Source organism: Contarinia nasturtii, unplaced genomic scaffold (genome assembly GCF_009176525.2).
Source record: "Contarinia nasturtii isolate CC-2019 unplaced genomic scaffold, AAFC_CNas_1.1 Cnas_scaffold_533, whole genome shotgun sequence".
NCBI lineage: Eukaryota > Metazoa > Arthropoda > Insecta > Diptera > Cecidomyiidae > Contarinia > Contarinia nasturtii.
This window is the reverse complement of record NW_022197885.1, coordinates 4,612,980-4,639,526: the sequence shown is the minus strand read 5'-3', so window position 1 is coordinate 4,639,526 and position 26,547 is coordinate 4,612,980. Positions and strand designations below refer to the sequence as shown.

Here is a 26,547-nt window from a genome sequence, read left to right as displayed (position 1 = left end):
TGATTTTTTTATCTTTGTCACTTTTTTGCATGTTGGATTAATGCAATGTATGTTGTACGACGAAAGTCGTTTGACCAATTCTCACTCGTAGGATTTTTTCTGTGCAGATAAAATCTTTGGCGAAACAAAAACATTTGGCGAAACATAAAAATATTAACTGAAACATTGGTGAAAGGAAAAATAATGCAAATATTTCAGGCTATAGTATAACTTTTTCATTTTTCTTCTGTGTCACACCAACATTATTTATAAAAAAAAAAACAAATAGTTTTGTTTAGTGTTTCTTTCTCTTAAATTTATTTTTGTCTTTTAAATTAAAAAAAAAAATCTTCTCGTACATTCGAATGTTCTCTTTTCTGATTTTCAATTTATAAACGGATCAAAATTTATCTGAAGGAAATCTATTTTTTTTTTGTATTTGTCACCATGGTAATATAAAACGAATTATTAGATTCTATTTTAAATGCTTAACATCGTACTAGCGACCTCCCCATGCGCGTCGAATCAGTTGTGCAGCTTTTTCGGCTATTGCTATAATAGGGGCGTTTGTGTTGCCTGATGTTACTTTTGGCATAACAGAGGCGTCCACAACACGCAAACTGCGTACACCATGAACACGTAGCTCATGATCGACAACAGCCAATGGATCTCTCAACGGACCCATTTTGCATGAGCCGGCCTGATGATTTTCCGGGCCAGTGTTTTGTCTAACAGCACACTCCCAATATTGATCACTACCGAAGTGAATGTGTTCACAAGCTGGAATTGGTTTTGTGTCCAATTGCATGCCATATGCTTTCAGTGCATCTGTTTCCGACAAACGAATTGCAAATTTAATGCCTTCAATGAGAACACGTAAATCATGCTCTTCATCAAGATAGTTGGCGACAATTTTCGGTGGTGCCAATGGATCCGATGAATGAAGTGTGACATAACCGCGACTCTTTGGATGTAAAACAGCCGGGAACATTTGAATAGCTCTAGAACCATTTGACAACAATTCTCCTACTTGGCCCGATTTTGCACAGCTTGCCAAAAATCCAGCAAAGTAGAACTGAAGATCAGGCACACCAGCTGGTTCAGCGTATTTACTTGAAATTTTTCCAGTAACAGCAGAAATGCCTGTGCCAGACATTAAGCCATCACGGAACAACAAATACTCCATTGCGGTGGCCCAATTTAATGGCGATGTGTCGGTGTCATTGATCAAGAAATTCGTGAAGAATGCGACGTGGTTGTGAAGATTTTTGCCAACACCTTGCAAATCGACGATTGGACGAATTCCAACCTAAATTTAATGATGAAAAACAAAACGTCAGTCATTTGAAAATTGACGATTGATTAACGAAAGAAATACTTACTCGTGTCAATTCTTCTCTGGGTCCAATGCCACTGAGCATTAAAATCTGCGGTGAATTAACCGCTCCACCCGAAACGATCACCTCTTTTTTCGCCAAAATTTTTGTTGTATGACCATCAGCATCGACGATTTCAACGCCTTGAGCATTCTTCGATTTTAAATGTACAAGCACTTTGGTTACAGTTGTATTCAGCATAACATGTAAATTTGGTCGATCGATTACCGGTCGAACGAAAGCACGAGCTGCACTCATACGAACACCATTTTTGGTTGTTAATTGCGCGATCATAAAACCAGTCGAATTAGCACCATTCAAATCGTGGATGTCATAGCCTGTGTACGACAAAAAGAAATAATGTTAAATTCATACATTTGGACATTCAAACAAAAATCACTTCAAATTACCTAATTCAGCGGCGCCTCTAAGCATTGCAAAAGACAAGGGTGGATTGTATGGTGGCTTTGAAACCGGTAACATACCGCCAACACGATGATACTGCGGGTCAACTTCGTTCAATTGTAGATTATCTTCTGATTTCAAGAAAAATGGTAAAATGTCATCATAGCTCCATCCTGGATTGCCCATTGCTTCCCAATCGTCATAGTCTTCTTTGTTGCCTCGGATGTACATCATGCCATTCATAACCGATGTGCCACCGAGAACTTTACCTCGCGGCCAATAGCATCGTTGTTCCGGTGATGATAGACAAGCTTTTTTCTCTGGCTCCGTATTGAATTTCCAATCGATCTCGCTACCAATATAATTTAAAAACATCGACGGAATCTGGGCACCAAGCGGTTCGTCGCCCCCTGTATCAAACAAAACAAACAGATGCAATCCGTTAATTTGAAATCGGAAAAAAAATTCACCAAAAAAAAAAATCAACAACATGAAATGATTACTCTTCATTTTGTAGGAAAAAAGAGAGAAGAAACCATTATGATTCAACCAATTTGGTCAGTAAACGAAATAATAAGTGGTTCGGGATTAAGTTCCACGTTAATTTATTATTTCATAGACACAGACACACATTCTCACAGGCAAATAGACAAAACCGGCTGTGTTGGAAGTTTTGTTATAAAATGTGCCGCGGGTAAAACATTTGTTCATTGTTCGTGCATAAAAGTTTGTTTACATAGTTAAAGTGTAATTATATTGAGCGCAGAGAGCAATTAAAATAGATTTTCGGTTGTTCCGCTAACATGATTGCCAATTATATGTACGATGGCTAAAATAGAATAGCGATTACACAAATTTTCAAATTGGTTTTTATTACTATTTACTCTTTTTTTATTGTGAAATTTACCGAAAAATGCACGTCACATTTGCATTTCGTTCAAATGCACTGCAACGCGTTTCGCTGTACGGTACAACAGTTAAATTGTAATTGCATGAAGTAATTGACTTCAATAATATTTGATAAATTTAATCTTGAGGCACTTTTAAGGCGGAATAAATGTATTTCTTATCCAGATGACCTTCGAAGCATTCGATTGAATGCAAACGGTTCTGCGTAGTATGCACAACCAGGAAAACAGCAGCAGCTAACTATTGAAAAGAAATCACTCCATGCGGCTCCCATTTGGGTACAAATTGAATATGGCTGTTATTAAATTATTGACTTTAAATCGAATTAGTTGAAATTGGATTTTTTGTTCCGTGCTTTGTGGGATTATGTTTCCATCAATTTTGCCATCGATTTGCATACAGTGGATAATATTCAATTATATCGCATGGTTTGTGTTGCTGAACGCGGATAAATGGAAGATTTATTAAGTTTAAATTCGTCACCGTGGCATTCAATACATGAGCTCCATGGTTGTCGTATGATGCTTGCACAAAATTCAAGTGAAAAAAAAAACGTTAATTTTTCGCTAACATTTTGCTGACGATGTACGTTAAAATATTAATCTACTTGTAAAATGGATGTCTAATTAATTTCTGTGTGCTCTCACTCTCCCGCACACGTTCACGATGCGAAACTCATTTGTTACACAATTTTCAAAGCCAATAACGCAATGAATGAAATTAGCCGCAACTGGTGTGAGACAGTGAGAGAGAGTAGGCACACGCAACGACCGACCGCGTGAATCGTTCACATCATTGTTTCAACAATTTCATACATTCTCTTCTTGCTATGACAATGCATCAGTGTGTTGCGTTTACCAAAAAAAAAATTGATATTTTATAATCACTTATCTCAATGAGACCTCATTTCTAGCCATCGTCAGAAATAATTGAGTCGTTTAACGCGATTTCTACATCATTGTTAATGATTAATTGATGCCATCAAATCGGTCTAGTCGTGGATGAGATTTTTGGCACTCCATTCACATCGGATACATTGTGGATCCATTGCTTCGTGCAATTTCAATTTTGGTGCCCCTTTCAAACAAAATTTTATCAAACGACGAGCAAAACTTTCGTTGCAAATTACATTGTGGCACGGTTCATTAAGCGACGGCAGACATCGAATGTTTAGAAGCAAATTTACTTTCAATAAAATTTAATGGCTTGAATCATTGAACCCATTGAATTTATTTTGTAATTTCAAAAAGCATCGACTTAATACTGTGAATTCGGTTCGATGTTATTTCTTATGCGAATTTCATCAATAGTTTGGTCAGAAGGTCTTGTTCTCATTGACGATGACGGCGAGAGCAAGAGAGGGAATAGAGAAAAAAAATGAAAATGTAGGAGCATTTGTTGGACGCTGATCGTTGAACCGTAAAATGAACCATGGCCTGAAACCGCAATAATGCGTAACCAACTAAATCTCAAATAAAATTTAATAATAAATGTCTGTGAATCGGTGGTTTTTCGGTTATCTTTTCCAAATGATTTTTCATGTCAACATTATCAATGTGCAACGATCAATGTCGCCGGTTGAACGTGACAATATCATTCGTGAGCTTCGTTTTTGCTTGGTTTTTTTTCTCTCTCTCTTGCATTGGTTGTTCGTTTGAGACATTTGCCTGGATTTAGCGTGACACCGATGCGCAGAATATAGAAAATTACAAGCAACTGCATGCATTTCTGCACGATATGCCAATTTGATGGAAAATAGAAGAAAAAATCAATAGATGGAGAATAAATTACAGCGTATTACAGGAATTTGCACGAAGATTAGTGCCAACTGATTTGCTGAATTTTGCAGTTATCCGATTTTCGTTCTGGTGACTACACTTTTGTGTAAGGTTTTGTCATGTTTTGGGTGTTTCTTTTTATAATTTCTATTAAACTAATTTTTTTCATCAACAACAAAGGTGTCGCTTAATAATCTCTCGTTTTTTCCTAATAATTACGCTTTTGTTTACAAAAACGTAATTTGGCATCATCATCCATTTAAACTTGTGGGTATGGATACAATCAAAAAAGTTGTCGATTATTATTTTTGTATACAAACCTGCTTCGATAAGTAAAACTCGCCAATGTGGTACCTCCGATAATCTTGATGCAATCACACTTCCACCACTACCACCTCCGACAACTATGAAGTCATACTCATTATCAGGAACCGAGCGAGTCTATAGCAGATAGAGAATTTATTGAATGACACGAAAAAAGAACTTTTTACATTTATCGCAAAACTTGGTATTTATTCGCTTACTTTGGGTCGATTGCATGGATCTTCCAAGTCACATTGTGAACGTAAAAATACTTCTAATAAACCCATAAATAGCATGAATGGACCGCCGCCACAAGTTGACGCCAAGGTCGGCCCTATGGGCGCCCCAACTGGACAATCACAAAGCGCCATTTCTGTACAGAAAATAAAAAGAAAGAAAACAAATTAGAAAAACAAACATTCAAAAAAAAAGTTAACAGATAGAAAAATAAATTCCCACACAAAAACGCGGTCGAATGGCAAAAATTATGCAAATAAAACCAATTAATCAGTAAATTCGGTAAAGTTCATTAAACTTTTGCGTCGAATTGGATGAAAAAGTCAAAAACAGGCTTTTATCACCAAAAAAACAAGCGTCACATCGATTTAGTTCACTCATCATTCAAAGTATTGGTTCATCGAACTCCAGAGTTGTAAAAAAGGCGGTCGATCAGAATTTATGCCGAAGATTCTGTAAACCCATCAAATTTCCGTTGTTTCTCACTTTTTAATTAAGTTTTGAAAACTCAAACTGTTTGAGTCAAACAGCTGATAGATTTTTCACTGAATAAATTTACCATAATCAATATTTTCGTATCGTTGTAATGATGATTGTATTTAGATTGAATATGATACCAGTGAAAATGTGCTTGACCATTTTTCTTATTTAGATTCAGAAGCACGAAGTTAGCAATGTTTTTTTTTCATCATCTGGCTATGCTGAACAAGTATGCAAATTCGATTCGTGAAATAGAAAACAGCAAAAAAAAGGTTCTTTTCTATTGTAAAGCGTCATCGTGTTATTTGTTTCTTCTCTTTTTTTTCTATAATTTCGAATTCAGCGTACGCTACTCGTTGAGTTGAGAATTGAGCATCACAATGAGTTGGTGTCTCATCGTCGGCACAGTCGTGACGTTTGAGCTTGCATTTTAAATGGGATTTCTGTTTTCAAGTAGCCATACCTAACAAACAGACACACATCTATATATAGGTAAGTTATGTGGCTTTTATGACTTTATAATTCGAACCAAGTTATAAAACATCTCTTGCAGAGCGACAATAAAACAATCAACTACTGCTGCAGGGATGTGATAAGGAAATCTCGTTGTTTGCACATTGCGGTCAAGAAGTTACTATTTCGCATTCTTTGAAGAGGAGACGAACGACACCAAACAACAACAAAAAAAGAGCCATGGTTACTCAAGATGTTTTTCCATTTGGATGTATAATTCAAGTTTTCCATCGAATTGCGCAGCGGCGACTAAAGTTCGCTACCATAAATTAAAATGTCATTCAAAACTGAAATTCACGCCACGATGTGAAATTGATGAGGCGCACACGATAAGGACCGTTTATAAATGCTAAGTGCTCACATAAGTGTACGCCGTACGGCTATTTTTTTCTTGTTTTTATTTTCGAAAATATACTGTGGTGTCGTGTGCGCGTGCAACTATTTTTATTTATGTATATATTTTATCAATACCCAGATTATCTCTTTCCACATCGAATGGAACCGAGATAGACACAAAAACATCGTTTTCGCTGACTTTCACGATTCCAAGTGGAAAAAAAACTGTACTGAATTGTGATCGGAACACATATAACAGCCAATTGAAAATTGCCTAAATCGAATTGCACAAATGAAATAAATTAAATAAGTACACGTTTGAGAGTGAAGAAAAACACTCGTCGGCATATCTCGAATGATGAAGCATTTCACTGACATCGAATACAAAAACGATGAACGAAAAAAAGCAACAACAAAAGCCGTGCACAAACTCGATGAAGTCAAATCAAATTCAAATGAGTGGAAAATATTGAATATATCTTCATTCGCTAATATATCGTTTGTAATCGTATGATTAGCATCGGTAAATGCCGTCACTACGCGATGTTACGTCGCACAATGGAAAATATACACGATGAAAAATCGTGTACGAGAAAGAAGAAAAAATCAAGCGAATAATATGCCAAATCTAAGATAATTTCGGCGGGCAAAAGAAAAACAAGCAGATAGAGAGTAAAATGAAGCATAAATGCAACGTGAACAAAACAACAAAAAACATACACACACACCGAAATGGATCCGCGAAAAAAAAGGTATTGAAATTGAAACAAAACAATTATACTTGACGATATCGCAATGAACGCGCGCGTATAGCATGTATGCTTTTCAGCAATGTATATACCATATCAACAACAATCATGGTAAGTCCCATTGATGCAAATTCAAACATAACTAGCTTAGACAACAATCGCAGCATAAACGAACTCAGCGGGCAAAATCTCAATGGAACAACTGCCACACACACATGGATCTACAGACAAAAGTCGTGTTTTTGCATGTCCCGCTCTCAAATCATGGATCGTTTGTTGCTGCTTTTCACTTTCTGCTCACCAATTCTTCGTTTCGTCTTTTCGGGAGAATTTCTACGAACAATGTCGGTGAAAAAAAAAAAAAAAACAATTCAAACCGGCGTTAGTAACGAAAAAATTTAATTTGGTGTGCACAAGAGGAAAAACTAATAAATTCACCATATTTTCGTACAGTGTCTCATTATTTTGTATATTTTGTTACATTTTCGTTGTGTCTTTTATTTCTGAAACTTTATCACGCACACGACAAACTCAATTTATATGCTTTTACTTGTGATATACACAATTTTCTGCACGATGTACATTTTATTTTTACTCATAAAATGCAATTTTTTTTATTTGGCCGTCTCGTCACGATTCTAATGCTCTTGAAATTTAATCTATGGCAATGTTTCTGCTACTTTCGTTGAAATTATTCAATTCGTATGTTATATGTAGTCCGATTGACGTTGACTTTTTAGAAAATAATCCGTCCATAGGATAAAATCGTTGTCAAAAACATTTTTGTTTGTATTAAACTTTGGCTTGTATGTGCAAGTACATAGAACGAAGTCACTGAAAGGTAAACATTGTATCTTTCTCTTTCTGTTGTTATTTTGAATGGAAGTCCGTCTTTAGGAGATTGGAAAATGTTTGTCTCGTTCTTACTCTGCATCGAATATTAAATGTACATATTGTAACATCACATGTAGATCAGCCAGAGTTCTTGGAATCAGTAATGAAGTAAAGCAAACAAACGAAAAGAAGTCAAAATACACTTGAGTAAAAATACAGAACGATATACATACGCACGTTTGGATTTATAAAAAGAGATCAGAAAATCAGGAGAAAAGAGCAGAGCACTTTTGAAGCGAAATCAGATTTGGCGACATCTTTCAACATTTTTTTTTGTTTATTTATTTTTTTATTGAAACAAATTTTGCACAATCGTCTGCGAAATAAAGAAAAACATGTCGACTAATGGCAGCAAAAATTGAAAAAGTTTGTTAATGTTCATGAATGATAGAAATTATCATTTGTTTGAATGCACTCGAATTGGCTTCGCATTTCGAAACCGTGTGTATTCATTTGAAATTAATTTAAATTAGATTTTGGAATACAATTGTCTCGATTTTATATTTCTCACGCATTCTTAATTAAACTTAATTATTTTTGCATTAAAATCAAATTTCTGAGTGTTGATGGTGACACAAGTGAAATAAATGGCTTTTTTTTTTTGAAAATGTCGCATCTCTGATGATTTATGACACAAGTGAGTTGACTAATTTGCAATTTCATTTTGTTTGTTTCGATGCAAAATTGTAGTATTACCATATTTTTTGCTTTCATTGAGTCAACGAATATTCTGACAAACAAAAACGTCAAACTTGTGAACTGATTGAAAAGACACTTGATACTAATGTGTTAAAAGCATAAAATCAATGCTTTCTTTGTCAAAACCATTTTTGTTTACATTCAATTCATTGGCTTGTGTTTGTATGCACCACATGAACTGGAAAGAGGGATGTGTACAGTGTCTGCGATATCTATCTCTTTTTATTCTAAAGGATTTTGAACTGAAACCAGTAGTGTTTGTGAGATCAAAAATTCTTTATCTCGTTCTTTTTCTTTGTTGATTATGTTTTCACAACGTTCATTTCATATTAACATAAGTGGCTATAGATATTCTTCTTGCTCTGCTAAGTATAGTGGTTCTTTTCATTCTCACGTACAAATAGAATGGACTACATTTTTCATTTATGAAAACGATATAATTCGCTAGGCGACGAATTTCTTGATTTAAATATATTATGATTTCGAATCGCATATATATTGAAGTGACCAAAGATGTCTAGGTTGGAAAGGTTACTGTACCTCAAGTCAGTTTTTGCTTCAAATCTAGTGTTCTGGCATTGGAATGATACAAAATCTTTTGATCACTGTTCAATGTTGAGGACACAAACGGAAACATACCAATGACATCTAATTCGGCCACTTTTTTCTAACCAAAAATTGATTTTTCCTTTTTTTGTATTTAACTAGAGGCTTTAAAATGAATTACGTGCTTGAATTTATATCATTTACAATGCAATTTGTAAATGTTCTCGCCCATTAACTTAAAATCAACTTATTAAAATTTGCATTTATTCAAGAGTGTCTTTCGTGACTTGAAATCAAAATACTTTATTTTGAATGTAAGTGGCATCCTAACGATTCGAATTTCAATGGCAAAGCAAATAGAAAGCAATTTCTTGAGACTTGTGAACTCTCAACTATACAGCTGATGAAAACATGAAAGTCGAAAATTGCATTTCCGATTGGTGAAAAAAAAAGACGAAAAAAACCATACATTGAAGAAGAGGACAAGTCTTCAAGCAGGAATGAAAATACGAAAATCAATTTAACTAGAAAGCACTTAAAAACAGTGCTCAACAAAAGTATGGTTCGCGAATGCACTCACGCTCTTATTTCCTTTCTCTTTCCATATATATCCCAAGGAATTGTTGTTTTTGTTTGTCATTATATTTGGAATTTTTCATTATTTGTTTGTTTGCCTGGCGATGCACAAACAAATGATGATTTCACTGTTTAAGCATTGTCATCGCGTGGATAAATGCAAAAGATGCAAACACAACGTCATAATGTTTGTTCGTGCGGATATCAAGTGAACATATATTTTTTTGTCGCTTTCGCCATCGTTTATGAGCAGTGAAAAGATGTTTTGTAGAGCGGAAATGAGCGTGTATGTTTATATGCGGGGGACATTTTTTTGAAGCTATCAGAGTTATTGTCATAATAATGTAAAATTCAAAACTATTCCCATTTTCATAGCGAGCAAACAGCCATTACGATCATTGCTAGACCCACGCTATTTGCATTTAAGCGTGTGTTTTATGTGGATTCTTATTGAATTTTTCTATTGTGTTTATTTCTTTGTTTTCTGTTTTTTTTTTTCGGTTAAACATTTAAATTCACTCCATTTCCACTCAATGTTCTAGCATACAAGAGAAGATGTAAATGATGCTGACTTGAATCTTAACCAAGTTGAAAACCGGCATATAGAACACTCAGGCGTTCTGAATAAATTACGACGATAATTTAATTTTTTTTCTGAGTGCAGTTTTCACGCGAACTAGTTCTGGGAATGGACTGGTTTTTCGTTTTCTTCTTCGTTTTATGTTGTGTCGATGCACAATAGCCACGGCACAAGAGAGAACAATGAATCCATTAAAAGTGCAAGTGTAATTTATATTTTCATTAAGTAAGGTGCCATTGAGGCTGATGTACTCAACTTTTATATTTATTTTTAGCGTGATGATTTTTTTTTTGAAAAGCATAAGCGGATTTAATGCTGACTGAAAACAAAAGGGGAAATAAAACTTGAACATGTTTCTGCTAAACTAGTGATGATTATCAGACACTGTCACACTATGGATGTATGCATGTGGCAAACAAATATTTGTTACCACAAAACTGACTATGCAACTTACACGGATGTGAGTGTGTGGCTAATTTTGTCGACGGAAAAATATGGATACAGTCTGGCCATTACATCGTCAGTTTATCACTGAGAGAGGCGAGTACAGCGAGTGTAAACTGTAAATAGAATTCAGTGTCAGTGAGAAAACATCCATAAAATATACAAACAAAGTGTATGCCAGCGTGAGATGGTAACTCCTCGTACAAAGGAAAGAGCATGTGAGTGATGAAGATGCCGAAATGTGGGAATAAAAACAATGAAACAGCACTACACCAAAATTAAATTGAATCCAAATGAATTGCTCACATAATATGGTGTGCATACACAAAAAAAACCTAAGAAGACTGTTCCATTGAGTTTTATTCAATTTATCGTTATGTGTTGTAGTTGGTCGCCACTTTCAACATGCATATTGCATGCTGCATTCCATCAACAGCAACATAAAAATCGAATCGACTTTTCTATTTGGCTTTCTGTTTTGGTAAACATTTTTCAATTGTGAATGCACATTTCTTTCTCTCTGCCACAGTTCTGTTATTATGGCTTCGGAAACACTTGTCAAAATATTATCAACGCTAGTTTTGTTGTGGGCTGTTTTTTTTTCTTCTTCTTCATGTTCGATGGTTTTGTTGGCACAAGTTTTGTTTCTACACACGCTGAATCCAGCGTTGAATGCATTTCTCGTTCTGTTATTGACAGTTTCTTCTTATTGATTTATGCTAAGCACTTTTCTCTCAGTGTGTACTCAACATAATTCGATGAAAAAGAGAAATGATGATGATTTTGATCGTTTAAATTACATTTAGAAGTGACAGAAAAACAAATTGCAATCAACCTTGGTACTTTGCGATGATTAAATTCGATTTATTGTGAAGCGAATGATTTTGATTCTGAAAAGAATTGACCATCAATCAGGGCGAAAGTGAAGACAACGATCGAGGTCGATGTTAATTTAGCCACTCTCCTAGGCCGATTTTGATGCTTTGCAAACGCTTTGAAGGGCAAACGCTCGCACGATATTATTCTTCATGAAAACAAAAGAATCGAAAATATTGCCGATTATAGATGATAAATCGCGAATGTGTGAGCCGAAATAAAATGCTCAGTTAAACAATCGACCGAAATGAGATTTTAAATATGAAAATGAGACAATAGCACACAAAAGAGATCGTAAATGGGCTGTTGCACTTGAAAGTTTGCGGATGAAACATGTTAAAATGAGGTCATTTCTTGATGAGCATACATTTAAATAATGCCACTCTATTATCCAAAGAAAATGAATGGAATTTTTTTCATGTCTCTTTTTTTCGGCAAAATCCGAATTGAATCAACAACCAACAAGTCATAATTCATTTACTATACGATTCCAAGATATCGCTAACGTTAAAAACCGGGCACACATTAATATTGTCTTCATTTTTTGTTGTTCCTCTTCAACCGTCTTTTTTTTCGCACTCATTGTATGCAACTGTGTATAATGAAACTAGTTCAGGCGCTTAAAATGCGATGCATTCAAATTAATTTATTACAATTTATGCGATAATGTTGCGCTTTTCGCGTCATAAAGAAGACGCTCCCTGCCATGACGCACGAAATTTCATATTTTCAATTTCGATGCTGATATGATTAGCGGTAAAAGAAAATAATCACTTTGAACGGATCATAAATATAAATATTGTGTGTTGATTGTGAAAAGTTTTCCGTTCGCTAAAAATTGAAAATAAATGGGAAAAAAAATTCAATTTTACCAAATGACCGAAACCAACGCTAATTTACTACTATATTTCATTTTGGCATAAAGTGACAGTGTGAACAAATTTCCTCTTCAACTTTCGTCTCCATTTCAAAAACAATGCTAATATGTTATGAGTGTGCGCGATTTGACAGCGGTTTATTATATAAACGCGAGAAGAATATGAAACAAAAAAATATATGCTGAAAGTTGCTGAAAATCGTTGTAAGTCAGACAATAGAATTGAATGGCATGAAGCCGAAAATGTGAAGAAAAAAAAAGTATATGTATAGCCGCCAAAGTGTGTACAATAATAACAATTGCCATAAACATATGTTTCGGAGGCGACAATAATTATACAATGACACTGTCGCGAGATCAAATTACAACGCAAATCAGCTGAGAGACACTGAAAGGTGTACAACAATAAATTCCCAACCGAATAGAGTTAGTTTACTTTCCGCGCACGCAAAGTGCATGTAAATCAACTAACAATTTTTTTTTTTCTTCTTCTCTGCAATGGCGTTATGCTCCCTATTCACATCGACACAGATTAAACAAGAGATATGAAACCGAACAAAGAATTCCAAGCGAATTTTTAATGGTTTTCGCATTTTCTCACTTGTTCATCGGTTGTTTATGTGTGAGTGTGTTTTTTTTTTTGTTTTAAGCCAGACGGGTGCATTTCAAACTTGCCCAAAATGTTAAAGTTGAGCAAAATTTGCATTTTTACACCAATACATAAAGATCAGTTTGGTTTTTTTTTTTCTAACTCCCAGAAGAATGAGCCATGGCATAGAATGAGAACCACAAACCAACAGAAGCGTGAAAAAACAATAAAGTCGTGAATTATGAAACACTAAATAACGACCATAAACTCATTACCACTAATTACACAGTCTTTGCATTTTCATCAAATACAAGACAATCCAAACAATGTTTTGAATATTTTTTTTATTTTGGCGGAATGCTTTGCATCGCATTTGTCCGAATTTGATGCTTCATCGATCGGTTAGTATTTGGTTGTGCTTTGTATGATGAAATAACAATTGAAAAATCAGTTCTTCGAGAATTCATTTGGTTCTCACTCTTTTCCGCCAACAAGCTCATTCCCTGCGTTTGTGTTTCAAATTGGCTGGCGTATTGAGATCTTTGAGTTCACCTCTTTTTCGCAGGAAATTGTTGAATGAAGAAAGAAACTATATCAAATCATTTCCAAACATGATTTTTATATAATTTTGCCACCACAAGTAGAAATGAGATGGAATGCATGAAATTGCCTTTGATTGTGTAAGTAACAAGATATTAACTGCGTATTTACAAAGGGGAACTAACGAATGAATTCATGGGTGTAAAGTCGAATGTATAATCAATTAAAATATCGTCATTTTGTTTTTTTCGATGTAAACACTTATTAGTGTTGCACATTTCAATTTGATTCAGAACAAACACAAATTCGATGATATCATTTTCTCACTCAAAATTGTCGATTCGTTCTTTTCCTGTATGTTTAACGACATTGATTTTGCATATATGTATTCTGATTGCCATTCATTTCGAAGATGGTCTTCAGATTTCCTCAAAATATAAGGCAGTGGCTTTAGTACTATATTAAACGCTTATTAAATTGAATGTTGTATGCAGTTTATTCATTTAATTATGATAAATCCGACTATTACCATATTTTTTTCGTTTTAAAACGAACATTCTCCAAATGAGTTACGGTTGTCAATAGAAGACATTTTTATTTCTTTTACACTATCCGATATTATTGATTTCTTTCACATGCATCAAAATTTTATTTGATGTATATTTGCAACCATGATAAAGTTAAACTTCAATGGGAGAGAAAGAGAGAGAGAGAATCCGTAGCTTGTTAGTTATATTCGTCTTTTACAGTGCAAACAATCAAAAATACAGCACACGCGAATCATCTGTCGAAAGGAAAAGTAAAAGAAAAAAAATAACATACAACAGTAGCATCAATTGTTGCAGTAGATAAACTTCCTATTTTCACTTTGTTCATTACACACTCTTCAAATGCAAATATTAGATGCGATGAAGTAAAAACGCCAACAAGAATTGGCATCATCATCATTGAAAAGCATTGTTTTGTTTTCTTTCGCTCTAACTTTTTCCTACGTTTTTTTTTATAGCGTTTTATTTTTCAGTCGTTCGCCCAGTATAAAATACAAAATACATTTGATTGCAACGTCTACATACACATTCCGACTCTCGAAATAACCATATTCCATTTGCATTCTGGTATTTTAGGTTTTTTATTTGGCGTTTCATTTCGATGGAAATGGTGTGCACGAGTACACGATTTTATGGCATCGTTCCCCGATTTCAATAAAAAATGGTTTTCCATGCCGAAGCAATAACGAAAAACTGCAACGTAATAGAAATTTTATTGGGTAATGTGCTTAAAGTTAAAAGTTAAAAGATTTTCGTAAATGGCATTTTTTTGGCCAATTTTGCCATTTTGACTTTTGGCAAAAGTTTTGTGTGGTAATTTTGTTTAATTTGATGAATTTTCGATTCATTTCTAAATTTTAAGATTCTTGGATTTCATTCGAAATGACCACAAACAAAAGATACTCAATTTTGGATATTTTTGTGCCGACGAAAATGTGAAAACAATGTAACCGCCGAATGAATTTCAGTCGCTTTTGTACAAGCGACATAATATGTGGTCTACAATTGAAACAGATGTTCAGCATCGTCATTGTAATTGTGTCTGCGATTGAGTTCTTCCAACATTACCATTTATGAAAGGGTTTTTAATTTGCTTTTCATTTCACTTTTATTTAGTACATAAAAATGTTTCTGTTCCGCCTAATCTCTCCCAATCGTAATTAAAGCAACAAATTATAGCATCCATGACAATGCACATCCAATTTTATTTGCACAAGCCTAACTTTGAAAAAACGAAATACACGAATCGTTCCCTCGTGACATAATATCATTAGATTTTAACACAGAGGCCCACCGTTTGCATTTTATGTATGAATTGAATGGTCGTGTATAATTTGTTGAGGTGGAACCGTAATTTCATAAAATGGCGATGCAAATTGAAATAATATATATGCACAATCATCGTATTTTTGGCTGAGAAGACCTAAACTGGCCAAAGAAAAATTGGAAAATTTGCTTTTTAAATGGAGAAGCATTCAAAAGCGTTATTGTACATAATGACTATTTCGAAGAAGAAAAAAATATTCAGTTGATGCTCATGCTCAACATTTATTTGAATCGAGTTCCACACAATTACCAATTAATCAGCGTTTCAACGTCTGTTTTCAATACCATTTCAAAGTTGAATCATCATCGAAGCTATCTTTTTAAAATGATGTTTCAAAACGAGGCAAAATGATTCAATTATAATTTGCCGGTTATGCACGATTTTGATCAATTTGCTCAACAGGGTAGACAGCTAAAAACGACGCCAATTAAACCATATTATGGTATTGAAGAGCATAAATTGTATTTTCCCAAGAATGTAATACATATATTCTTATTGTTGGGATCTTTTGTGAAATATTTTCATTTTGATGAGAACTTTCTTGGAAATATGAGTGAACTTATTGTGGTTCTTTGAATTTGTTCAACAAGAATTTATCATTATTTATTATAAAAGGAAAAGAAAAAAAACTTTTCTCTTTTCAGTTCATATTTCTATTGGTGAGATCTAAAAGAACGCAAGTGTGTTCGACTTTGTCGCAATAAAGGAATGTATGTTTTGCGCCAAGTAAATTTTGAAAAAAGAGAGTATGTATTACGGCTGAATCAGTTATTGGAAAAGGAATGCATGTTTCGCACCAGATAAATTTTGAAAAAAGAGAGTATGTATTTCGGCTGAATCAGTTGTTGGAAAAGGGATGCATGTTTCAGTTTTGTTGGTTTGGATAAAAGAACGTAAGTGTCTTTGTTCTGGAAGTGGGCTTTGGTGGATCCTCAGGATCATCAGAACCGCTCCCAGTTCTGGAAGTGGACCCTCAGGATGGGCCAGGGCATTGTCAAACCATAGTCTGGTCCATCCTGAGGATCCACCAAAACCCACTTCCAGAACTGGGAGCGTTCTGATGATCCTGAGGATCCATCGAAGCCAAGTTCCAGAAAAATCATCGTTAAACATGCATCCCTTTTTTAACAACTGATTCAGAATCACTTACTTTCCTTTTGCAAAATTTATTTGGTGCGAAACATGCGTTCCTTTATCAGCAACTGATTAACCCGGAAAACATACTTTCCTTTTACAAAATTTTTTTGGTGCAAAACATACTTTCCTTTTAGTAAGACAGAATTGGCAAAACACATACATTCCTTTTATAAAATTTAAAGCGAAAAAAAAACATACGTTCTTTTAGATCTCACCCATAGATTTTATAATAATCAGACATAATATTGAACTGACCTAGTTGACAAAAATAGCCAGTTAATTGGTTACGCTTCAATTTTGCTACATTTCTTGAGTGTGTTTCCAACTTCTTCTATTTTGGCACTGTAGGTGTCTGAATTCGGTGTCTTACGCTGAATCGAGATGCTAGCCTGATATTTTGCGTTGGCTGGTCAATCAGGTCAAAATATTGTCTGATAATAATTGAAGCAAATTTACAATATTTCTCAGAAAATGCTTCTATTCATTTGAATTTTGGGGCATATTTTTTTCAAATCTGAATATGTCTCCACTTTTCCTGAGTTTCTTTGCTGTATAGTAACCAGATTTTCTACTTTTCATATTAAATCAAAAACTTTCTTCTTTTTTTCAAAGAAAAATGTGTACAGTTTTCAACAGAGTTGTATAAAGTTCAACAAATGCAAGTTTCGACACAACATATTCCAAATTGAATGCATTTCAGTTTCCGAAGTTGACATGGAAGCGTATCAGTTTTTATGTGATTTCCTTTCAGCTTAGCACACTTCAATCGAAGTACACATTCAATGTATGTTCCACAAGATATGTGCCAATCGGTAATAAACTTATATATTGAAATTCTGATTGAATTCTTTCCATTTTCTGATCCGAAACACATTCTGAATTCGTTTTACTTTTATTATTTCAATTAAATCTGTTAACTGTATTTTATAGCGTATATAAATTTTATAAGTAAAACTATATTATCCGAATTTTACAACCAGTAAAGTCGTTTATTGTTACTGACTGCGAACTTTTTTTTCCTCTTTTTATAATTTTTTTTTTATTTAGTTTATCTTTTGTTTGTGAATTTGTAGCCAAGTCAAATAACGGCTGTGAATTATATTTCATACAGTGATAGACACTGAAACAAAAAAAGAGAAACAAACAGATATTTTTGCGTCAGTCACAAAATATGAAGAATGAACCAAACTCAATGATGAAATTGTATAAAAACTAGTGTTGTATGTCGATTGGTGAAAAGAGTGCTGCGTTTGGCATTTGGATCATGTTTGAAAGTTTAAAAATTACTGAACAAGGAAAAGACGCATACAAAAAAAATATGATAGAAAAGTTGAGAGAGAGAGAGAGAAACGAAAAGAATCGAAGCTTGAAGAGCAGCAATAAAGAAGTGGCAAACAGAATATGATGCTAACAAGACGCCGTAACATGTACGTGGGAGAATGAAAGACATTTCGCGTTCTTTTTTACGTTTTCTCCTTGTTTTTTTCGATCTTTTCGCTCTCATTCTTTACACTTCAGCAACGGCAGGATAGCTCATTCGATGGAAATGGATCATGAGATGGAAGGAGAAAATCTTTTGAAATGAATTGAACTAAAAGTTTTTCGTTCGCTTGCCAATAAAAGTTTTTGATGCTTGCTGCTTTTTTCCCATTGTCGGACAGTGAACGGTGGTTGGGAAAAATTTAAAGCGAATCAACGATGAAATCGAATAACAAGTCAACTACGAAAAATTCTCCCTTCAAATTCCAACAACGATAAAAAAAAGGATCACTGTGTAAAGCTTTCACTTGTGGTAATTTTGAACGGATTGCACAAAAAAATGAAAATGAAGAACACACGTCGAATCAGTTGATGCATCGTGTGCATTTTGGACTTGATATATCGATGCATGAGCGAATTCGTTTGACCATAAAATCGATTTTCGAACTGCACATTGAGATAGTGGATCTCAAGAGGACCATTTCCAAATTGTATGTTCAGCGGCGAACGTGCCAGACATCATGCACGTTCTGCGTACAGACGAGCGAAGAGAGAAAACTAAACCCGAGTGCAGAGAATTTACAGCGATTTTTGTAGTTGTACGTGCGCATCGTGAAAATGTCGAGAACAGAAAATGACACAAAATAAGCACATCAAGGAAATTACATCGAAATGAAAATAACTTTAATTGAAAGAAAGCATTTAGTTCGAATGTATGCGCGCGTAAGCATTTTTGACTCTGGATTCAATATCATTCCTAATGTGATTTTTTTATTTTTATTCTCAACTTTTATCGATTTACTTTAATCATCTTTCGTTTTTTTGCCATTTTCCAATTCTGCAGAATTCACAGCATGAATTGGCGAGTATTTTTTTGTCGCATCCAACGGTTTTTATTACATTCAAATCAATCGAATTTTCGTTCGGTGCCAAAAAATTATATAAAACGAACGAGAACAGAAAAAACCCATTAAAACTGCAATGTGTCATAAACACCGTACAAAATTAAACGAAGAAAACACGAATCTAAACCGGTTTTTTCTAAAAGATATATTTTTATTCCATTTCTTTTCTTCATTCAAAATTCCTGTCATTCCGTCATGAACTCCGGAAACAAATGAGACAATAACCGTGGAGATTGTCATTTTAATATTGATAAATGTGAGCACGATTGGTGTGTCAAGACGAAAATAAAAATTAACCTGAAAAACAGTAGATAATCAAAATCAAGTTTAAGGTCATTGCCTATGATAGCGTCATTTGGTTACAAACAATCTATATTTCTGGTTTATGGAACTGCATTTTGTGTACATTGCTCTCAACTGTCGAACGAAGTTTTTATTTTCAAAAAGCGTTCGGCATTTGATGCTGTCACGCTACATTCAATTCAATGGATATTAGGTAACTTTATCAATTCTCTTTTCGAATTCACAAATTAGGTGCTTGAATAATAATCGTCAACGATGTCTGCTGGCTCCTATTTTAATGTTAATTCATCACGCATGTTACGTTTAATTAAACGTAAAACGGATGAAACATGTTTCAAATCTATTACCATCTGTCGGCCGTATCGTCTAAAAATCGCTCGAAATTATTGAAATTGTCATCATCATCGTTTCATTTATCGCATTATTTTTGGTGAATTACCAATTTTCGGCCATAAAATGAATAGAATTAGAAAGTGACGGTTTACAGAATATTATGTGACATTGTTAAACAAAACCGCACTTTAAGCGTACATGGTCGAATGATACTAATGATTTATTACAATTGTTGCTTGGCGCTTGTTCGACTCAGTGCATGATAAATGCAAGTGTGCGATTTTGGTTTTCGTCAGCGAGTAATTGTAATTGCTGATGTCAGCATTTATGAATATCATGCAAAATCATCTCGCAAAATTGAAAATAAAGTTATGCGAACACCAAAATGTGCACACTTTCGATGACACTTCGGGAAATGTGATATGGGAAAATAATAAATTATTTCACTCAATTATGTTCTATTATTTCAGTGTGCGTGTAAGGGACAACGCCTTTTCATGTTTGTGGTGGACATAGAATTTATCATCATTATAATGGAACAGTAAGGTATTCAATTATATTTGACGGTAGTGGTGATGATGCATGGTTTGCAAACACACGCGGACAGTCATCGTGTTATCAGTTTATTCAAGCGCAAATACGATGTGTGGATTTTTCAACAGAAATTTATTCAATAGCTTCACTTAACGGTATATGTGTGATTAAAATGGATTTAATTCGATTTATGATAGAAATTGGCCACATAAATTGTATTCAATGCTACAGACAAAAGAGTATATACACACTGGCTTAAAATAGAACAATAATGGCAAGCGGTTTTTTGTCGTCTTGCTGTTTACCATCAGCCAAGCATTTTTTTTCTTCGCATAATGGCACTCTTCTCTCGCCTGATTATGGCCAACAAATCCTATTGACTTATTCGTATTTAATGATGCTTGCATAATCTCATCGACCTAACATTTACTAGAACTAAACGTCCGAAATTCAGAAATGAAATGCCAATTTCGAAAGAGCACGAGAACTTTTTTTTCTATATATCCCTTCCTTGCCATAATTCTCGATTGCAAATTATCGATTTGTAGATTCGGCACAACGAATCGGATTATCATTAATCGGATAATTAGTGTGATATCTTGACACGGAAATAAAGCAACGACATCAATCAGAGCGCATTTGAGGCCACAATAATTTGCATTTTAAATTTGGTAACTGGTTGAATTGAAATGCAATTGTTTTGGTTTGACTGGGCGTCGCACAATCTGTGCCTCTTTTGCAGTGACATTTGACTTGCGGCTTCCAACGATCGAAAGCACTATTCTGACTTTGCAATTGCGCTCAATAAACGATAACGAGCCAATTAGTTTAATAGCGGTTACATCACAGCACGATGCCACAGACAAAAATAAAAAAATAATGAAACGAGAAAGAGAGAGAGAAATGTTTTTCGTTGAAACCGTTAATGGCTTTCTTTTTTTTGTGCCACGCTACAAACTATATAGATTACAATTTTGCAGTGTTTCGTTCATTAACAGCGATAAAAGCAGACAATATATTGAACTAACTGGTCAGTTGAGCTGACAGTACGTTAGCCAGCTAAATGGACCAAAACAATAGAAGTTATTGTTATAATGAACAATCACTTCTATTAAAACAAGAAAAGTGATTCATCATTAAAACAATAACGTCTATTGTTTTAGCCCATTTAGCTGGCTAACGTACTGTCAGCTCAACTGACCAGTTAATTCAATATATTGTCTGGATAAAAGTGATGAAAAAACAAAACGTTTCCTTTGGCAGTGACGGCACAATCATGTGCAGTGTCGGAAGTGAAACAAAATTTTTCTCAATTATTTGAAAGTATGAAGAGTGTAATTTTTTTACGTTTTTGACTGCATTTCAATTGGTGTCATTGTCGAACTCCGTTAGCTGAAGAAGAATGAACATTTTTCGTTTTTAATTTGTTCGCCATAAATCTGTCAAGGCACGCACCGCAAACGAAAATTTTCTTGCCGTTTTCTGCTGGATTTTTTTGTGTCTTCTATATTTTTTCATCTGAAATGTGGATATAACCGCCGTTTAAAAAAAATCCAGATCGACGTAATAGTAGAGCATAAGCGATGCAAAAATATGTGGTCCATCGGGATGCGAGTAATTGTGATTTATAGCAATGATGATGAAAGAAAATTACATACATCGATAGAATGAAAGCAATGCGGCAAGCAATGCGGTAATTTTGAAATGAATCTCGATTCGAAATCGATCAATTGGAATGCGGATGATGTGCACACGATTTCATGTTGAATTGTTCGATTGGAATCAATCAAACCGCAAAACATGATTAATACGATGATGTGTGAAATATTATGGATATTGTGTGATTTCCAGCGAGTGCAAAAGATCAAAATCAGTCACTTTTGACCGAATTCACAATTTCACTGTTAAAGCATATGTGTGAACAATGTGTATTGTTGCCCTTTGATTATAGCAGCGACCCCAGAATCAAGGCGGCTGCTTTTTTTATTCGCATATTTCATTTGGAAACCACTGAAAACAAATCATTGAAATGTGTTGTCTTTTCGTCATTGTCTATGTGAGTGGCATGTGTTGACTAATCTAAATATAGGTTTTTTGTTTCGATCACGATAAATTTGCTTTTTATGTTAAGCTTTTCATTGAAAAAAATTATAAAGGTTGTGCTGGGGATTGATGATTTTATCTTGTGAACGAATTGAATCACAGACAAAGAAGAAGGAAAAAATCGCGAAGCAATCCATGAACACAGCAAACACACATTCGGTTTGAAAACAGCATTTTCAACCAGCAACAAATATACAAATTGTTTATAAGATAAACAATTACACAATTATACGTTAACACCACCGAAGTACAACAAACCGAATTCAAGAAGATGATAAAAAAAGCACCCGACCAACATTAGACTAAATAGTAAAATGTTGGCCACATTGAAATGGGCAAAAACACAACGCGTCAAGCCTTCGATGTGCTGGATTGTTGAAGAAATGGCAAAACGGGTGAATATATAATTACATCGAAAAAATCACACGCCACACAATTGCAATTGACATCGCTTGAGATTATTTTGTAGAATGTAAACAAAAAACCGAGCAACAGTGACGAGTTACCTTGGGGTCACATTACAAAACATGACACAAAAATAGTGATTGTCGTATAGAATTCAAATACATGCATTGCCCAGAACTAACGACATTGTTTCAAGTTTTCTGGTTAACAAATTAGATTTTCATCAAGAAACATTTCGTCAAGAATATTCTTGGATTGAACTATTTATTTAACGAGCGAATACGAAATTTCACTTAAGCTTTCTTCGAAAACTTTTGATTGAAACATGTTAGTACGTAACATAAAATATCCCAAGGATATTTGACATTCAACATTGTTACGACTTTGGCTTGCTCTTAATTTTCCATTGTTAGATGTTCGTACAAGTATCATGATGATTAATTGATTTGCATCAAACGATATCGTTCTGGAATCACTTCCACCGACACACATCTTGTTGATTGCGAATGTGTCTCGTTGATTTAAGCGAGCATCTCGACAAACTTTCATTCAATTTTTTCTACTGGATTTTGTTTAGTCTGAAAACTCTGAACAAAGTTCAAGCAATATTTTTAAGCAGAACTTTTGTTTGCAGAGTTTCAACGACAGAAAAGTTTGATTTAAAGATAAAAATAAAACTTTTGAAGACGAAGAAAAAAAAAACAACTTAAAATAATCTTTGAATCGATAATAATTTCAGCTCATGCACTTACCGTTAATTGTTTGGTTGTATTTTAATCCTTGTTATACACCGTGGCAACAATTCAATTTTCTGTCCAACAAAGAATTATATATTCCATTAAAAGTTGTGAAAAGAATTTGAAAAAAACAAACAGCAAAGACAAAGATAGACAACAGCCAGACGGCGAGAAAAGCAAACGGTATCGCAATGAAAATTCATCGACACTATATAATTATCACACGCGTATTACGCACTTTTTGTTTCATTTATTTGTAATGCATTCACACAATTTTCCGTTTGTAAATGTTTCTCTGCCATTTTTCGATTTTAATAAATGAAGTTTCTTTTCAATGATTTATAAATTTTGCTGATTTAAAAATAGCAACAATAACAGTAAAAAAAATGCAACTGCGTCAAACAACACAATTAAAATCTTTCGTCACCAATTCGACGGGAAAATTAAGGTGGTTAAATTTATTCCATAAGCGACGCGTATAAAATCATAAGTGAAGTGAAAACTATAGCGTGCCATGAAAAATGAAGAAGAATGCATTGAAATGACTTGGAAAAGTGTACAGAAAAAAGAAAACCACTTTAATATGTTCGACTCGTGGATGTGTCTCTGCGAAATTATTTCCATAAATTATGAACGATGAATTATTTATCGATAAAGCACACGCGTTTGCGTAAAAACTGAAACGAAGTCATCTCTCATACACATACATTGAGAGCAAAATTCATCCGAATTTTTTTTTTAAATTATTTTCTTTTCATGTTTTTCATCGAGATTTTCTCATTTGCTATTGTTTTGCCAAATGAGTGTTGCATCGTAACGTCGAATAAACGTGGCAAACAAACGAAGACGACGACGACAGATTTCAAAGCCACTTCGTCATTATATTGCTGCGATGCTGATGGGTGGTGGTGGTGTGCGGTTGATGTTATATTACCGTTGTTGGGCTTGTAATGCTGCTATTTTTTATGTGAGCGCGGTTTGCTCCAATTTAATTCGATCGACACGATTTCGTAAAAATTCGTTTATTTACATCGTTAAAAATAGTTAATCGGTTTGCATTTGAGTTGTTGTAAACACATTAAAAGCATTCCAAAACTAGGAGTATTCGCTATTGTTATTCGCCGTTGTATTTGCAATTCGATCTGACACGATGCTTTTGTCACGAAGAACTATGACTTAGAGAGACGAAACTATTAGCATCGTGCACTTTTCTGTCTCATTCTCGATGATACGCAGCAAGTATGGATTATATTTTTCGCGTTGTTGTTTTTGATTTTGTTTTGTGTGTGTGTATTACAGATTCAAACTCATTTCGAAAATAATGCGAGTAGCACGCCGAGAGTAAGATTGTATGGCAAAAAAATTGTAAGATAAAAAAAGTAGTTACTTCATGATTACTTCATTTCTATTTGATGCTTGAGATTGAATGAATGGTATTCGATTTTGTGAGTGAATTTTACTACGTCAGCATTGAGCGAGATCTCTTTTTTTTTCCGTTTCGTTTTGAGGAATTGTACACTAAAATTTTGCATTCGCATTCGTTGTGTCGTTTCATACAAAATCAATTGAAATATTTACTATTGTGAACAAATTCGATGCTCAACATTCATGAGCGAATCGTGAAAAACACACGCCGATTCCATGGGAAAAATGCTAATAGGATGCATCTGGATTTTGTTTTTTTTTGCACAGTTCGCTTCACATTTTTATTTTACATATACATGTATGTATGAGAGTGCGTTATATGTTGGGTTTTTTTTCATTATCTCTTGCACACCACATGACGGAATGATAACGTAACGCTGACTATTTTGTTTTCTGCGGAAAATGTGTGCATACGCTCCAATTATTCAGGTTCATCCAAAGGAGAGGTTTTTATTTTTTTTACGGCTTACAGAGTCATTGAAATTACTTATAAAAACACACTCCGAAACGATCGATAACCTTTTCAATTGATCTTCTATTACGGCAGCACATGATCAGATTTGGATTTTGAAAACAATTTTATTTTGCTTTTAATTCAACATTTTGTTTTCAGGTTCAGAAGGTTTTCGGTGTAATTGCTTTACACTTAGACAAACGAGAGAAAAAAAAGAGAAATAAATTGAGTCTCTTTTATAACAGCAATTGAATGTGAAGCATTCATTATTCAATAAACGATTAAAGAGGGATTTATAGCAGCTGTAGATATAGATCGAAGTCTATTAGTGATTTTTTTGGCACAAATGGCTGCCAAATTATTTATTAACCGTCAAATTTGGAGAAAGATTGATTTGTGAGATAAAATCGTTTGAATATTTCATTAATCTTCAGAAATCAAGATTTTCTTGCTCTGTAATTTCTTCACAATTTTGAATAATTTTCTTCTTCGAATCAGTTTCTCAATTTCAAACCAAACTGCGTCCATTTCAATTGATTTTTCTCAATATTTTTTGGTCTGAGTAATTTTCATTCTCGTCAAGGAAGCAAAAACAACAACAAGTCGCCCCTCTTCCCCTTTACGATCATGAAGTAAGCTGTTTTTTCTGCAGTCTTCAGTACGCGCAAATAGTCAAAACACTTTCAATGAAAATAAGTCTTATTGTTTTCGCGTTACATCTATAATTAATTGACTTTTAGTGTTGCTAACGAAAATAATTACTGCCATTTACAATGCATCGACACAAGCTTTACGAACTGACAATTTCATTTATATAACCGACAGCCAAATTGAAATAAAAACCTCAAACAACGAACGAGCAACAACAAAATATAGAGTATTCTAGTTCGTCGACAGAAAATTTGAAGACGGAAAACCAAAGCGCACTGACTAAAAGCACGGAAACACAGAATGGCGTACCAAAAATAAAACGAAAAAGTAAAAAATTTAACAGCAACAGAAACGAAAATTGCGCTAAAAACAATACACAAACGTACAAACTTATTTTCGATAGTAACGGCCGTTGAATGAAAAAACACTTGAAATTGTTCACTTTTTTAAAAAAATATTGATGATGGTGGTGGTGGCAGCGAAGCGATCGCTACGACTGAAAATCTCTAACTGAGAGAAT

General features: G+C 34.2%; 1 protein-coding gene across 2 annotated transcripts; it reads right to left on the bottom strand.

The window, feature by feature from the left end:
- Positions 1 to 311: 311 nt before the first annotated feature.
- Positions 312 to 26,547, bottom strand: LOC116339623 (glucose dehydrogenase [FAD, quinone]). Of its 2 annotated transcripts, XM_031765614.1 has the most exons (7): positions 26,414 to 26,547; positions 23,513 to 23,571; positions 4,972 to 5,123; positions 4,768 to 4,888; positions 1,766 to 2,170; positions 1,362 to 1,693; positions 312 to 1,288 (listed from the first exon to the last, which is right to left on the bottom strand). In XM_031765614.1, the coding sequence occupies exons 3-7, from the start codon at positions 5,119 to 5,121 to the stop codon at positions 479 to 481; spliced, it is 1,818 nt and encodes a 605-aa protein (XP_031621474.1). In that variant the 5' UTR covers positions 5,122 to 5,123; positions 23,513 to 23,571; positions 26,414 to 26,547; the 3' UTR covers positions 312 to 478. The 2 variants fall into 2 exon arrangements, with proteins under 2 accessions (XP_031621474.1, XP_031621475.1); XM_031765615.1 differs by lacking the exon at positions 23,513 to 23,571 and having other exon boundaries at positions 26,414 to 26,538.

What these genes read in the sequence shown, in the direction of transcription:
- LOC116339623 (XM_031765614.1), bottom strand. Translation starts at nt 5,121, where the DNA reads ATGGCGCTTTGTGATTGTCCAGTTGGGGCGCCCATAGGGCCGACCTTG. An exon ending in ATCCATGCAATCGACCCAAA is followed by an intron (nt 4,889 to 4,971) that starts GTAAGCGAATAA and finishes TATCTGCTATAG; the next exon opens with ACTCGCTCGGTTCCTGATAA. An exon ending in TAGAGGCGCCGCTGAATTAG is followed by an intron (nt 1,694 to 1,765) that starts GTAATTTGAAGT and finishes TGTCGTACACAG; the next exon opens with GCTATGACATCCACGATTTG.